Source organism: Chrysochloris asiatica, unplaced genomic scaffold, assembly GCF_000296735.1.
Source record: "Chrysochloris asiatica unplaced genomic scaffold, ChrAsi1.0 scaffold00053, whole genome shotgun sequence".
Taxonomy (NCBI): domain Eukaryota; kingdom Metazoa; phylum Chordata; class Mammalia; order Afrosoricida; family Chrysochloridae; genus Chrysochloris; species Chrysochloris asiatica.
In genome coordinates, this window is record NW_006408571.1 from 2,541,417 (window position 1) to 2,554,081 (window position 12,665).

At 36.9% G+C, this 12,665-nt stretch overlaps 1 protein-coding gene across 1 annotated transcript in view; it reads left to right on the forward strand.

Moving 5' to 3' along the window:
• The window catches only part of IFT74 (intraflagellar transport 74 homolog (Chlamydomonas)), an 82,692-nt gene that overhangs the window by 33,891 nt on the left and 36,136 nt on the right, over nt 1-12,665 (forward strand). The window contains exons 8-10 of the mRNA XM_006863010.1: nt 1,898-2,036; nt 6,123-6,185; nt 9,646-9,789. Of these exons, the coding sequence (XP_006863072.1) occupies nt 1,898-2,036; nt 6,123-6,185; nt 9,646-9,789 (346 nt within the window). The remainder of the gene's footprint in view (nt 1-1,897; nt 2,037-6,122; nt 6,186-9,645; nt 9,790-12,665) is intronic.

The following is a 12,665-nucleotide window of genomic DNA, read 5'->3' on the forward strand; positions in this document are numbered from 1 at the left end:
ACCTGTAGCGAATTTAATTTGCAAGTTAGTATGTAGTATTGAGGATGCATACTTTTAGAAGATACATTATTGCTAGATTTAAGTGTTAGTCCAAGATTTTATGTTTAAAAAGATTAAAATTAAAAAGATACCACCAAGTTTTGTTTTTCATTGACTTTCATTGTTGTTGTTTATTCATCTTTATGACCATCTTTGACAGTTTCACTGCCACATTATGGCAGGAATAACGTGCTCAGAATGACAAAAGATCTGGTCATTGGCCAGTATATAGCCTTTGGAAAATCAGTAAAGATTCTCTCATGTTGTGGTTTCCCCTCTGTAAAATGGAGTACTGTACAAAATTGTTGTGTTGCAGTTTCCATCTAATTACAGTAGAAACTATTAATAAAATTCATTGTTGGTGATGAATAAATATGGAGTTCAGAATGAGTTAATTCCAAAAGATTAACTATTCTGGGCATCAAGTTCCTGAATTTTGGAATCAAATTTAAATAGATTATCTTCTCTGCTTGTAAGTTCTGTGATCCCATTTATCATGTTGAAGCAATAGCAAACTATAGTATAGTATTGACAGTCAAAGTAGACGTTGTCCCCCACTCCAATTGTGATGCAGATAGAAATTGAGATTTTAGTTATCTGTTTGTGTTCACCTTGAATGTACTATTATTAGATGTTTGTAGGGAAATTCCTAAATTTAAATGAGTTTAGTAGTTTCTTGTTGTTGTTAAGTGCTGTTGAGTCGGTTCTAACTCATAGTGACCCTGTACAGGGTTTCCAAGGCTGTAAATCTTTACGGGAGCAGAAAGCCTCATCTTTCTTCTGTGGAACAGCTGGTACTTTTGAACTGCTGACCTTGAGGTCTGCAGCCCAATTCGTAACCACTACGCTACCATAACTCCTATTTATAGTGGTAGCTCTGTTTTAGTGAAGTTAGCTTACTATTTTGCAGTGTTAAAATGTAGCAATAATTTATGGAATATTCATTTTAATTAAAGAAATAGTAAGTAAAAGGTCATTTAAGCAAAGTTTATTGTTAATCAAAAGCTCTGGTGTGGCACTGTACTGGTAACAAGATTGACAGTTCATACTCAACCAGTTGCCCTTGGAAGCCCTATACAGGGTTCCTATGAATCGGAACCAACTCAATGGTACTTAGCAGCAACAGCAAACAGCAACAATTCTTGTTTATCACATTGCTCTACAGGTTTCCCTACTCCTTAGTTCATTCAGAGCTGCGTTGATTTATATGAGCTACTGGTAAGCTTCCACACAAGATTTCATTTGGTCAAAGAATTTTCTGGCAAAAGGATGTTTGAAACCATTATTCTAAAGCTTATTAGTCTTATATGTGATTTGAGGATATTTTTTCTGCGGCATTCTTTGTGTTCTCTTAGTATAGTAAAATGGAGAGTTAGGAAACAGAAGGATTTAGGGATAGAGAAAAGATAGATGTAAAATAAGTCTATGCTGATGGGGCCAAACGAAATTTTATATAGATTATATGTATATCTATCTATATATATATAGATAGATCATATATACATATATGTATATATGATCTCTCTCTCTCTCTATATATATATATATATATTTGTTGTTGAGTGCCATCGAGTCGGTTCCGACCCATAGCGACCCTGTACAGGGTTTCCGAGGCTATAAATCTTTACGGGAGCAGAAAGCCTCATCTTTCTCCTGCGGAGTGGCTGGTAGTTTCGAACTGCTGACCGTGCGGTTCACAGCCCGATTTGTAACCACTACGCTACCAGAGCTCCATATATATATTGGTAAACATAATAAATACTTTTGAATGGTATGTTTGTACAACTGATTAATTAATTTTTTAAATTGACACCATGACTTAAAAAAATTAATTGAATCTTATTCTTTTGGGTTTCAGGAAAGAAAAACAAATTAGCCATGTAGAGGAAGAAATTGAACAGGAAAAGCAAGCAGCAGATGGCATTATCAAAAATATGTCTCCTGAAAAACAAGCGAAGTACACAGAGATGAAAACTGCAAATGAGAAATTGTTGCAGGTAATAAAAATGTCTTCTGTGTGCCAGACATGTAATATTATTGCTATTAAAAGTGGGGCTGAAGATTGGCATCATTGGCATCCCTGAGAACTTAACCAGATCAACTGGTGCGTCTTCAGTTTAGCCAGGTCCCCCAATGATTCATGTAGTCCTTCAAGTTTGAGACTCACTGGTCTGTTGTTAGTGTTGTTGGGTGCCATAAAGTCGGTTCTGACTCATAGTGACCATATGCACAATAGAATGAAACACTGCCTGGTCCTGTGCCATCCTCACTATGGTTGTTACACTTGAGCCCATTGCTGCTGCCACTGTGCCAATCCATCTTGTTTGGGGCGGGGGAGTGTCTTCCTTTTTTTTTTTTACCAACACTCCACTTTACTAAGCATAATATCCTTCTCCAGGTACGAGTCCCTCCTGATACATTTATGAAGTATGAGAGATGAAGTCTCTCCATCCTGCCTTCTAAAGAACATTCTGGCTGTACTTTTTCCACATAGATTTGTTTGTTTCTTGTGGTGGTCCATGGTACTTTTAATATTCTTCTCCAACACCATAACTCAAATGTATCTATTCTTTTACAGTCTTCCTTATTAAAATTGTCCAAGTTTCATATGCATATGAGGCTACTGAAAATACCTTAGCTTGGGTCAAGCACACCTTAGTCCTCAAACTGATACCTTTGGTCTTGAACACTTTAAAAAGATCTTGTACAGCAGATTTGCCTAAAGCAATATGTCATTTGATTTCTTGATGGCTGCGTCCATGGATAATGATAATGAATCCAAGCAAAATTAAGTCTTTGACAACTTCAATATTTTCTCCATTTATCATGATGTTATTTACTAGTCCAGTGGTGAGGTTTTTTGTTTTCTTTACATTGAGGTACCATACTGAAGGCTGTAGTCTTTGATCTTCATCTGTAAATAGTTTAAGTCCTCTTTACTTTCAGCAAGCAAGGTTGTATCATCTACATATCAAAGGTTGTTAATAAGTATTCCCCAATTATTAAGCCACGTTCTTGTTCTTATCATCCATCTTCCTGGGTTGTTTGCTTAGGATACAGATTGAATAAGTATGTTAAATTATACAACCCTGGTGCACACCCTTCCTGATTTTAAACCATTCATTGTCCCCTTGTTTTGTTTGAATGACTGCCTCTTGGTTCCTCGTGAGCACAATTAAGTGTTCTGGAATACCCATAGCTTGTCACGATCCACATAGTCATAAGCCTTGGTATAGTCATTGAAGCACAGGTAAACATCATTCTGATATTTTCTGCTTTCAGCCACGATCTATCCAACATCAGAAATGATATCTTAGTTTCTTATCTTCTTCTGCATCTGCTTGAGCCTCTGGCAGTTCCCTGTCAATGAACTGTTGCAACTGTTTTTGAATTATCTTAAGCAAAATTTTACTTGCATGTTGTATTAATAATACTGTTCAGTGATTTCCACATTATGTTGGGTCACTCCTCTTTGCAATAGGCACAAATATAGTCTCTTCCCATTGGTTGGGCAGGTAACTGTCTTCCATATTTCTTGGCATAGATGAATGAATGAGTACCTCTAATGCTGCTGCATCAGTGTGTTGAAAGATTTTCGTTTGTATTCTGTCAATTCCTGGAGCCTTGTTTTTTTTTACCAATACCTTCACTGCAGGTTGGATTTCTTCATTCAGTACCATTGATTCTTGATCATATGCCACCTCTTGAAATAGTTGAACATTAACCATTTCATTTTGATATAGTGACTCTGCATATTCCATCCTTTTTTTTTTTATTAAGCTTTTATTGTGAATTGAATGATAGTTTACAAGGGAGGACATCAGTTTTGCCCTCAAACAATCGTATTTTGTTTCACTGCAATGATTACAATTTCCTCCATGTACCATCAGTTAACAGTGTTTACCTCTATTCCCTCTTTCTCTCTCTCTCTCTCTTTTTTTTTTTATGTACACAAAAACACATAGGAATATATAGTCATTTAAATGAGCAAAGGGCACATTTTCCAAGCCAGCCTCCTGCATGCCAGCACACAGCCTTTCTCTTTCCATGAGTCTAGAGTCCTCAGCTACTCTATTTCTCAATGTCTTCACCTCTGCCTCTGTCTGTGGTGTCGCTGCTTCTCTGGTTAGCATTCTGCATTCCACTCATCCTCTTCTGTCTTTATGGTCCTAGGGTCCTCTGTTCCTGTAATGTAAGATTAACTACTCTCCACTTTCTGTTACACGCCTTCTACCTTTACAGTTGTGACAATTACATATGGTGCTGTGGGTTAACGCGTTGGACTGCAAAGTCCATTTGAACTGCAAGGTTTGCAGTTCAAGCCCATCGATTGATCCTCGGAAATCCTTTACAGGGTCGCTATGGGTTGGAACCGACTCAATGGCACTTAACAACAACAACAATTACTCACTATTGAATCAAAAGAATGCTATCCCCATCTCCTTTCACCAGACCCATCTAGACAAGATGAAAACTATGCATTGGGGATTCTATCTTTCCCCTTTTGCTCTGAAACTAAACTCCCTCTTGAAAATTTATAAGCCAGCCATTTCATGCCTTTTTAGCCCCTCTCTCCCCCATTTTAGGTAGCCAGTGTCTAAGTTGCCCAACTCCTTTCCTCCTGGTTGGTATTTTGAGCAACTATATCCATAAGCAAAGGTCAAGTTTATCAAATTGTAGCAATTTACTTTTGCTTCGTGTATCAAACTTCTTTATCTTCCTCTAGTGAAGTTCTGATCATCAAGCTATCCAAGCTAGGTCAAATGGGTACTGTCTGCAAGTTTGGGTGTTCATGTGTACCTCTCTCTACTTCATATTAGCTCAATGCTTCACTCTCAGCTCTAGCCTTCCATGGCTAGGTAAGTGTCCATGGGCTCAGGACAGGTCTTCCCAAATGTTGGACCAACTAGCTCTTCCTCTTCTCTCTCTCATCTCAAGGCTGACAGGAGTTTATGGACCATAGTTGAACTCAGCCCATGTCTTAATTACTTCCTTTCCCCCACTTCTACTCACAAGTAGACCAACATGGTCACCAGTGAGCTTACAAGCCTACTTGTGTGTTCCCTTTGAGTTTCAGTCTTGGAACTATCCATTTTCTTTTGATGCATTCTTTATCATTCAGTATTTTACTCATAGAATCTTTCAATGTTGCAAGTTAAGACCTGAACATTTTTTCATTCTTTTTATCCCCCATCTTACAACCAGCAAATCTTTTACCTTCTGGGCCCTTGATTTGAATAGCTGTTGCCTCCTAATCATGAATAGGGGAGTGTTTGGATATGAAATTCGAGAACTTGGCAAGGAATTATTGAGGATTCTGCCAGTGTTCAGTTATGATGTTGATTACGTGAGACTTGAAAGTTAGTGCCTATTCATGTCCAGATGACAGCAAATTAGGCCTCAGAAATGCCAAGAGTCTTAGTTTCCCAAATAACTTTACTTCACTTTTGATGTTAGGATTATTGAAATACAATGAAGCATTGAAGGAAATATATTAGAGAAATACCAAATGTAGATTCATCTTGCACAGGGATTATGCATATATAATCAATTCAGGGTTCTTATCCTAGGAGTGAGACATGTAAATTGGTACAGGTCTTGACCCTAGAATAAATGAGACAAAAAATAAGAAAGCATAGTTTAAAAAAATCAAAATAGATATGACTTTAAACAATGACATTACTTGAAGGCTTCTGATATTTAATGCACATAGAGCAGTGATGTTTCCTTCTGAGTAGAACTGGCTGCCTTTCACTGGCTGTAGATCATCACAAGGTTTTCAGGAATAATTAATGAAATTTGGATGAATAGAAATAATGAGGTGCTAATAAATTCTGATAACCACAAAGTTGGCAGTTCTAAACCCCCAGCTGCTCTTGGAAAACACTATACAGGGTTCCTATAAGTCAGAATGGACTTGATGGCTCACAACAATAACAATGCTAGTCAAAATTAGTTTGATATGAAGTGAAGATGCTTATAAAATGTTCTTTGTTACACAGTACTTGAAATGTAAATGAATGGAGAAGTAAATTATTTTTAATGTAGTTTGTGTTTATATTTATATGTTTTTTTCCTCTTAGGAATTAGATGCACTTCAACAACAACTGGATTCACTGAACATGAAAAAGGAGGGCCTGGAAGCTGTAAGTATATAATCATATCAGCGTTCTTAGTTTACTTAGTCCCAAAAGATAGCTCAGCTAACTACATGAATGGAACTCATTCAATTACATTTTTATTTGGGAGTTGACTAACAGGAATTTAATAATTTCTCTTCCTATTTTCAACACAAATATTGTAGTTGGGGAAGATATTAGATTCATTTATTCAATACCTACTGTGTGAGGTTAAACCAAAAAAATTGATGATTCTAATCCACCCGGAGACACCACAGAAGAAAGACCTGGGAATCTATTTCTGAAATAGCAATCATTGAATAACTTTATGGAGAGCAGTTCTACTCTGACATGCACAGGGTATTCAAGAGTCAGAAATGACTCAACAACCCTGTTTTTTTGTTTTACAAATAAATTGTTCCATCCTACTGGGGAATGCAAAAATTAATGGTAATTTAAAGGCACATTCATAGAGTTGTAAAAACAAATGAAGTGGGCAAGAGATTTGCTTCATCACTTTAAGGATGGAAATTACTTTAAGTGCTCTATTTGTTTTCTTAGTTTGTTAGTTAAGATGGAATCGAGTGAAATAAAATTTTAAAAGTCTATTTCTTGTCGTCTCCAGATAGAACTACTCTGACATGTAATAGTTGAGTGCTTACTATGTACTTTTGTAAGTTCTTTAAATCCTCATATATCACCAGCATTGTCATTTAATCCTCACAACAGTCTTCTAACCCTTTCTTGATTTAACAGTTGTGTAAAACTTAAAGAGGGATTTATACCGGATATACTGTCAGCAGCTTGTTCATTTTTTACACCTAAAGTCATATCTTATATGTCTATTCACATCAATTCTTCAAGATCACTCTGATTATTTAAAATTACTGTATATCATTGTAGTATATGAATACACTATACTCTTATACATGAACAGATTGCTTCTAGTTTTTTGGAGTTATAAACAATGCTTCAGTTTCTAATCATAATCTTGGATGTTTTTGTACTGATGCCTCTCTTCTTTGGCAAGATTGTTGTTAAATGTCATTGAGTTGGTTCTTAGGCATAGCGATCCAGTACACAAAGAAACAAAACACTACCCAGACCTAATAATTGTTTCTATGTTGCAGACACTGTATCAAGGGTCTTCTTCTTGTTTCCTCACACTCTGGTTTACCAAGCATGAACATGATGTCCTTCAGGGACTGGTCCCTCCTGATAACCTGTCCAAAGTATGGGAGACAAAGTCTCGCCATTCTGTCTTCTAAGACGCATTTTGTCTGCACTTCATCCATGACAGATTTGTTGGTTCTTCCTGGAAGTCCATGATATAGTCAATATTCAACACCCTAATTGAAAGGCATGCATTCTTCTTTGGTCTCCTTATTCATTATCCAGCTTCCTTATGTGTATGAGGCAACTGAAAATATTGAGGTGTCAGGCACAACTTAGTCATCAAAGTGACATCTTTCCTTTTTCACACTTTAAAGACATCTTCTGCAGCATGACCAGTGATAATAAAATTATCAGGTATGCCTTAAATAACGTGACATTCAAAAGTTTTATATTATTAGAAAATTAAGAAAACGTGAGTCATTAGTTTTGTTTTACTTCTCCCAAATTCCATTTATTTTTTGTTGTTGTCATTTGTTTGCTTTTGAATTTGTTCTTCAAGAAAATGTGTGAAATAGCAATCAGCTAGTATTTCTTAAATATCGGCTTTGTGTGTAACACTGTGCTGTGTTGTCCTCATGTTGGATTCACAAGGCTGTGAAAAGTTAGATGACAGGAACCCGAGCTTGAGTCTAAGGAGCCGTTTTATCCAGATACAATTGGAGGGAGTCTGTGCATATATTGAGCAGAAGAAAGGAGAAACCTATGAAAAGGGATGCCTCAGAATACCTACATTCCTTTCTTTTTTGTATATTTATCATCATCCCTTTTCTTTTTTTCTCTTACCTGAAGTTAATCTGTTAGTTGGTTTACCTATATAACCCATTGCCTGTGAACTTTCAAAGATTTTCTCATATTCTCCTTTTCCTTGATTTTAGATTCCTTCTCTTCTACTTTAATAAACAGGGAGGTCTTACTGCTTAAATATTTGGTGTTTCTCACATTGTGGGCCAGGTTTCAAGTGTCATCACTAACTTGTGTTATCTTTGTTAACTTAGAAAAGTTACTCAGATCTCAGATCCTCAGTTATCTCGTCTGTAAATGGAGACAATAGCGCTCCCTTCTAGAGCTGCTGAGAGTGTTAGAGATACTATATAAAGAACATGAACTACAGTGCCTGGCACAGAACAAAATGTTCATAAGTAATAACTTGTAATGTTCCAGTTTTCATTATCATCATCACCACCACCATCTCTAGTTTTTATCTTATATATTAAAATATCTGTCATATTAGTAAATAGTAGAGTAGTGGTGAATGTACAATAATTATTCTACTTGTACAAAGTATATATACATCTCCCTATCTATCTGTCTATCAAAAGTATATATACATCTGTCTATCTATCTATCATCTATCAAAGTATATATACATTTCCTTATCTAAGTGTATATACCTCTATCTATCTATCTATCTATCTATCTATCTATCTATCTATCTATCTATCTATGTATATCTATATATCTCCTTATCTGTCTATCAAAGTATATATACATCTATCTATCTATCTATCTATCTATCTATCTATCTATCTAACTATCTATCTATCAAAGTATATATACATCTCCCTATCTATCTATTTATCTAATCTAACTTACTCAGGGGAAAATTAAAAGATCAGTTCTTTGGACTTTGAAATGGACATGTGGCTAAAATTTTACATCTAGTGAGATGTTTTCTTCATTATCTTCCTATTTGTGGAAATTTCCAATCTTTGTTCATATCTTATATTTAGAAAATAATAATGCTACCAACTTTTTGTGAATCTTGGACTGATAATTGCTTACAAAAGAATACAGGGATTTATTTTTACTGAACTCTTTGGGTTTAGAAATGTTGTGTAACATTAAGCTCCAGTACTGTGGCACTGGAGCATAAGCACTGGACTGTGAACACAAGATCAGCAGTTCAAATCCACCAGCTACTCATCAGAAACCCTGTGTAAGAATGCTATAAGGGAACTAACTCGATGATACTTAACAACAATGGCATAGGTATTTGAATGGAGCCTGGTGGCTTTGTGGGATAAATGTTAGGCTGCTAACTACAAGGTCCGTAGTTCAAACTCACCAGCTGCTCTTCGGAAGAAAGATGAGCCTGTCTGTTCTGTTAAGATTACAGTCTCAGAAACTGTATTTAGATTCACTTGGAATTGGAGGCTACTCAATAGCAATGGGGTTTTATGGATATTTGGTTGTTATTCTTTTAAGATGCTAGTGGTTTAAAATTTGCCCACACTCTTATAAACTGAACCTATTTGAGAGTAACTTTTTATAAAATACTCATTCAACTTTTCTTGGTACTTGTTTCTTTCAGGAAATAGCGCACTCCCAGGTAAAACAGGAGGCTGTATTGCTGCATGAAAAACTTGATGAGTTAGAGTCTCATCGAGATCAGATGATTGCAGAAGACAAAAGCATGGGTTCGCCAATGGAAGAGAGAGAGAGATTACTGAAACAGGTAGGAAGAATTTACATACTGATTTTAATATGTCAGGATTTGGTAAATATTGGTTTGTTTTCTTTAAAGACTGGATTGAGTAGGAGAACCAATAACATTATCTATAAAAAATAGTGAAAAGTTAGCTTGACTTAAATTAATATGAAGTACTCGACCAAGAAAATCTAGATAAAAGCCATTTTTCACATAAACTGGTTTTTGACGTATATCCTCATTTTATATTGTTTTTGTGCAGATTTTGGACATTTTTTTTCATGTTTTGGCTCCTTATTTGGAAAATGTGAACCTCTTCCTTATTGATCATTGAATAATTAGATAATTTTCTGTTCTCTTACTTGTTTTAGGCCTTGTCTATAGAATATGAATTACCCCAAGGCTGACATTTATGTGGCTAATTCTATCAGTGCCTCCATGAAGAAAATGGGATTCAAATATCCTGTAAAATTATAGTATGTCATAAGATCATGCCACATATATTCAGGAGCTTTGTCCAAAGCTAACTTTTATTTAGTTGCAAGTTATAATGAACTTACTGTTTATCCTGAGATACTCTAACTATAAGGACCTTAAGAGAACTACACTTGGGAACAGCTCGAGTAAAGAACCTAAAAATGGGTGTTCTTTATGGTCTTAGGTTGGGCCCAATGGGTTTTAAAGAACTTTAGGGATCAATTCAGGAGCTTTGTAAGGAACCCTGGCGGTGCTGTGAAACTGCTAACTATAAGGTTGACTGTTGAAATTTACTAGTCACTTTGCAGAAGAAAGATGAGCTTTCCGGCTCCTGACTCACAGTCTCAGAAACCCCATATAGGGTTGCTGTGAGTCACAATAAATTCATTGGTGGTGGTGGTGGGGTTTGGTGCTGTATAGGAGATACTAAAATATGTAGAATGTCTGAAGTTCTTTAAAAGGATAACTTCATTTTCTAAATTTTAAGAGAACCTAAAAGCAGATGTTGTTGATAAGTGCCCTTGAGTTGGTTCCAATTCAAAGTGACCCTGCATAGGTTTTCCAAGGAGCAGCTGGTGGATGTGAACTGCTGATCTTGTGGTTCGCAGTCCAGTGCTGATCCTAAAGCACCATATCAGGAGTCTAAAAGCCGTGAATAATCTATTAGTAGCGTAGTGGTTATGAATCGGGCTGTGAACCTCACGGTCAGCAGTTCGAAACTACCAGCTGTTCCACTGGAGAAAGATGAGGCTTTCTGCTCCCGTAAAGATTTACAGCCTTGGAAACCCTGTACAGGGTCGCTATGAGTCGGAACCAACTCCACGGCACATAACAACAACAACATAAGTAAGTGTATTTACGTATAAGAATAATTGTTGTTAGGTGCTGTCAAGCTGGTTTTGAGTAATAGCAACTTTTACGTACAACAGAACAAAACACTGCTGAGTCTAGCACCATCCTCAGAATCTTTCCTATGTTAGAGCCCACTGGTGCAGCCACTGTGTCAGTCCATCTTGTTGAGGGTCTTCCTCTTTTTTGCTGACCTTCTCCTTTATGTAGCATGATGTCCTTTCCAGGGACTGCGTCCCTCCTGATAATGTGTCGAAAGTATATGAGATGAAGTCTCACCATCCTACTTCTAAGGAGCATTCTGGCTGTACTTTTTCCAAGAAAGATTTGTTCGTTTTTCTAGCAGTCCATGATAAAAAAAAAAATTATATTCCAAATATTCATGGAACATATATGTACACTGATGGTGGTGGTGTGCTGTGGAGTTGGTTCCAACTCATAGCGACCCTGCATAGGGTTTCCGAGACTGTAAATCTCTACCAGAGCAGAAAGCCTCATCTTTCTCCCATGGAACAGCTGGTAGTTTTGAACTTCTGACCTTGAGGTTAACAGCCCAAATCGTGACTAATATGCTACCAGAGTTCCTTTTTAATTGTTTATCTAGAATTCAAATTTAGCTGCTTATCTGAGCTGACTCAGACCTGATGATGTGTTAACCTGATAGAGTCATATAGCTAAGCCTCAGTATATTGGTTGCTTTCCCTAGAAAAGGACTTCATGCTTGGTAAAGTGGAAGGTCAGTGAAAAAGAGGAAGGCTCCCCGTGAGGTGGATTAACGCAATGGCAACAATAGTGGGCTCAAACATAGCAACAACTGAGGATGGTGCAGGACCGGGCTGTGTTTTGTTCTATTGTACATAGGGTCACTGTGAGAACAAATTCAGTGGCACCTAACAGTAACAACAACAAATCCTTCCTTAAGGAAAGAAGGAACTAACTGTAAAGAGTTTCTTCATATTCCTTTAACTTCAAAATTTTGTGTTCTGAGTAATGAGTTTCACGAAAGAGACTAGATTTCACAATTTAGTACACTGTCCCTGGTGTGGCGCTGTGGGTTAATGCGTCAGACTGCATAGCTGTTTGAACTGCAAGGTCAGTGGTTCAGGCTCATCAGCTGCTCCTCAGAAACCCTATACAGGGTTGTTGTGGGTTGGGATCGACTCCACAACACTTAACACCAACAACAAACCTTAGAAGGAAATTATCTTTCTATAATTGTCTTAGTTCTCTAGTGCTGCAATTACAGAAACACTGCAAGTAGACGACTTTAACAAACATAATTATTCTCTCAGTTTGTTATTGTTGTTAGGTGCCATCAAGTTGGTATTGACTCACAGTGACCTTATGCATAGCAGAACAAAATATTGCCCAATCCTAGGCCAAACTCACAATTAATGCCACGCTTGAGCCCATTGATGCTGCCACTTTGCCAATCTACCTCACTGGGGGTCTTCTTCTTTTTCTCTGACCCTCCACCCTACCAAACATGATATCCTTCTCCAGTGACTGGTCACTCCTGACAATATGTCCAAAGTATGAGAGACAAAGTTTGGCCATCCTGGCCTCCAAGGAGCACT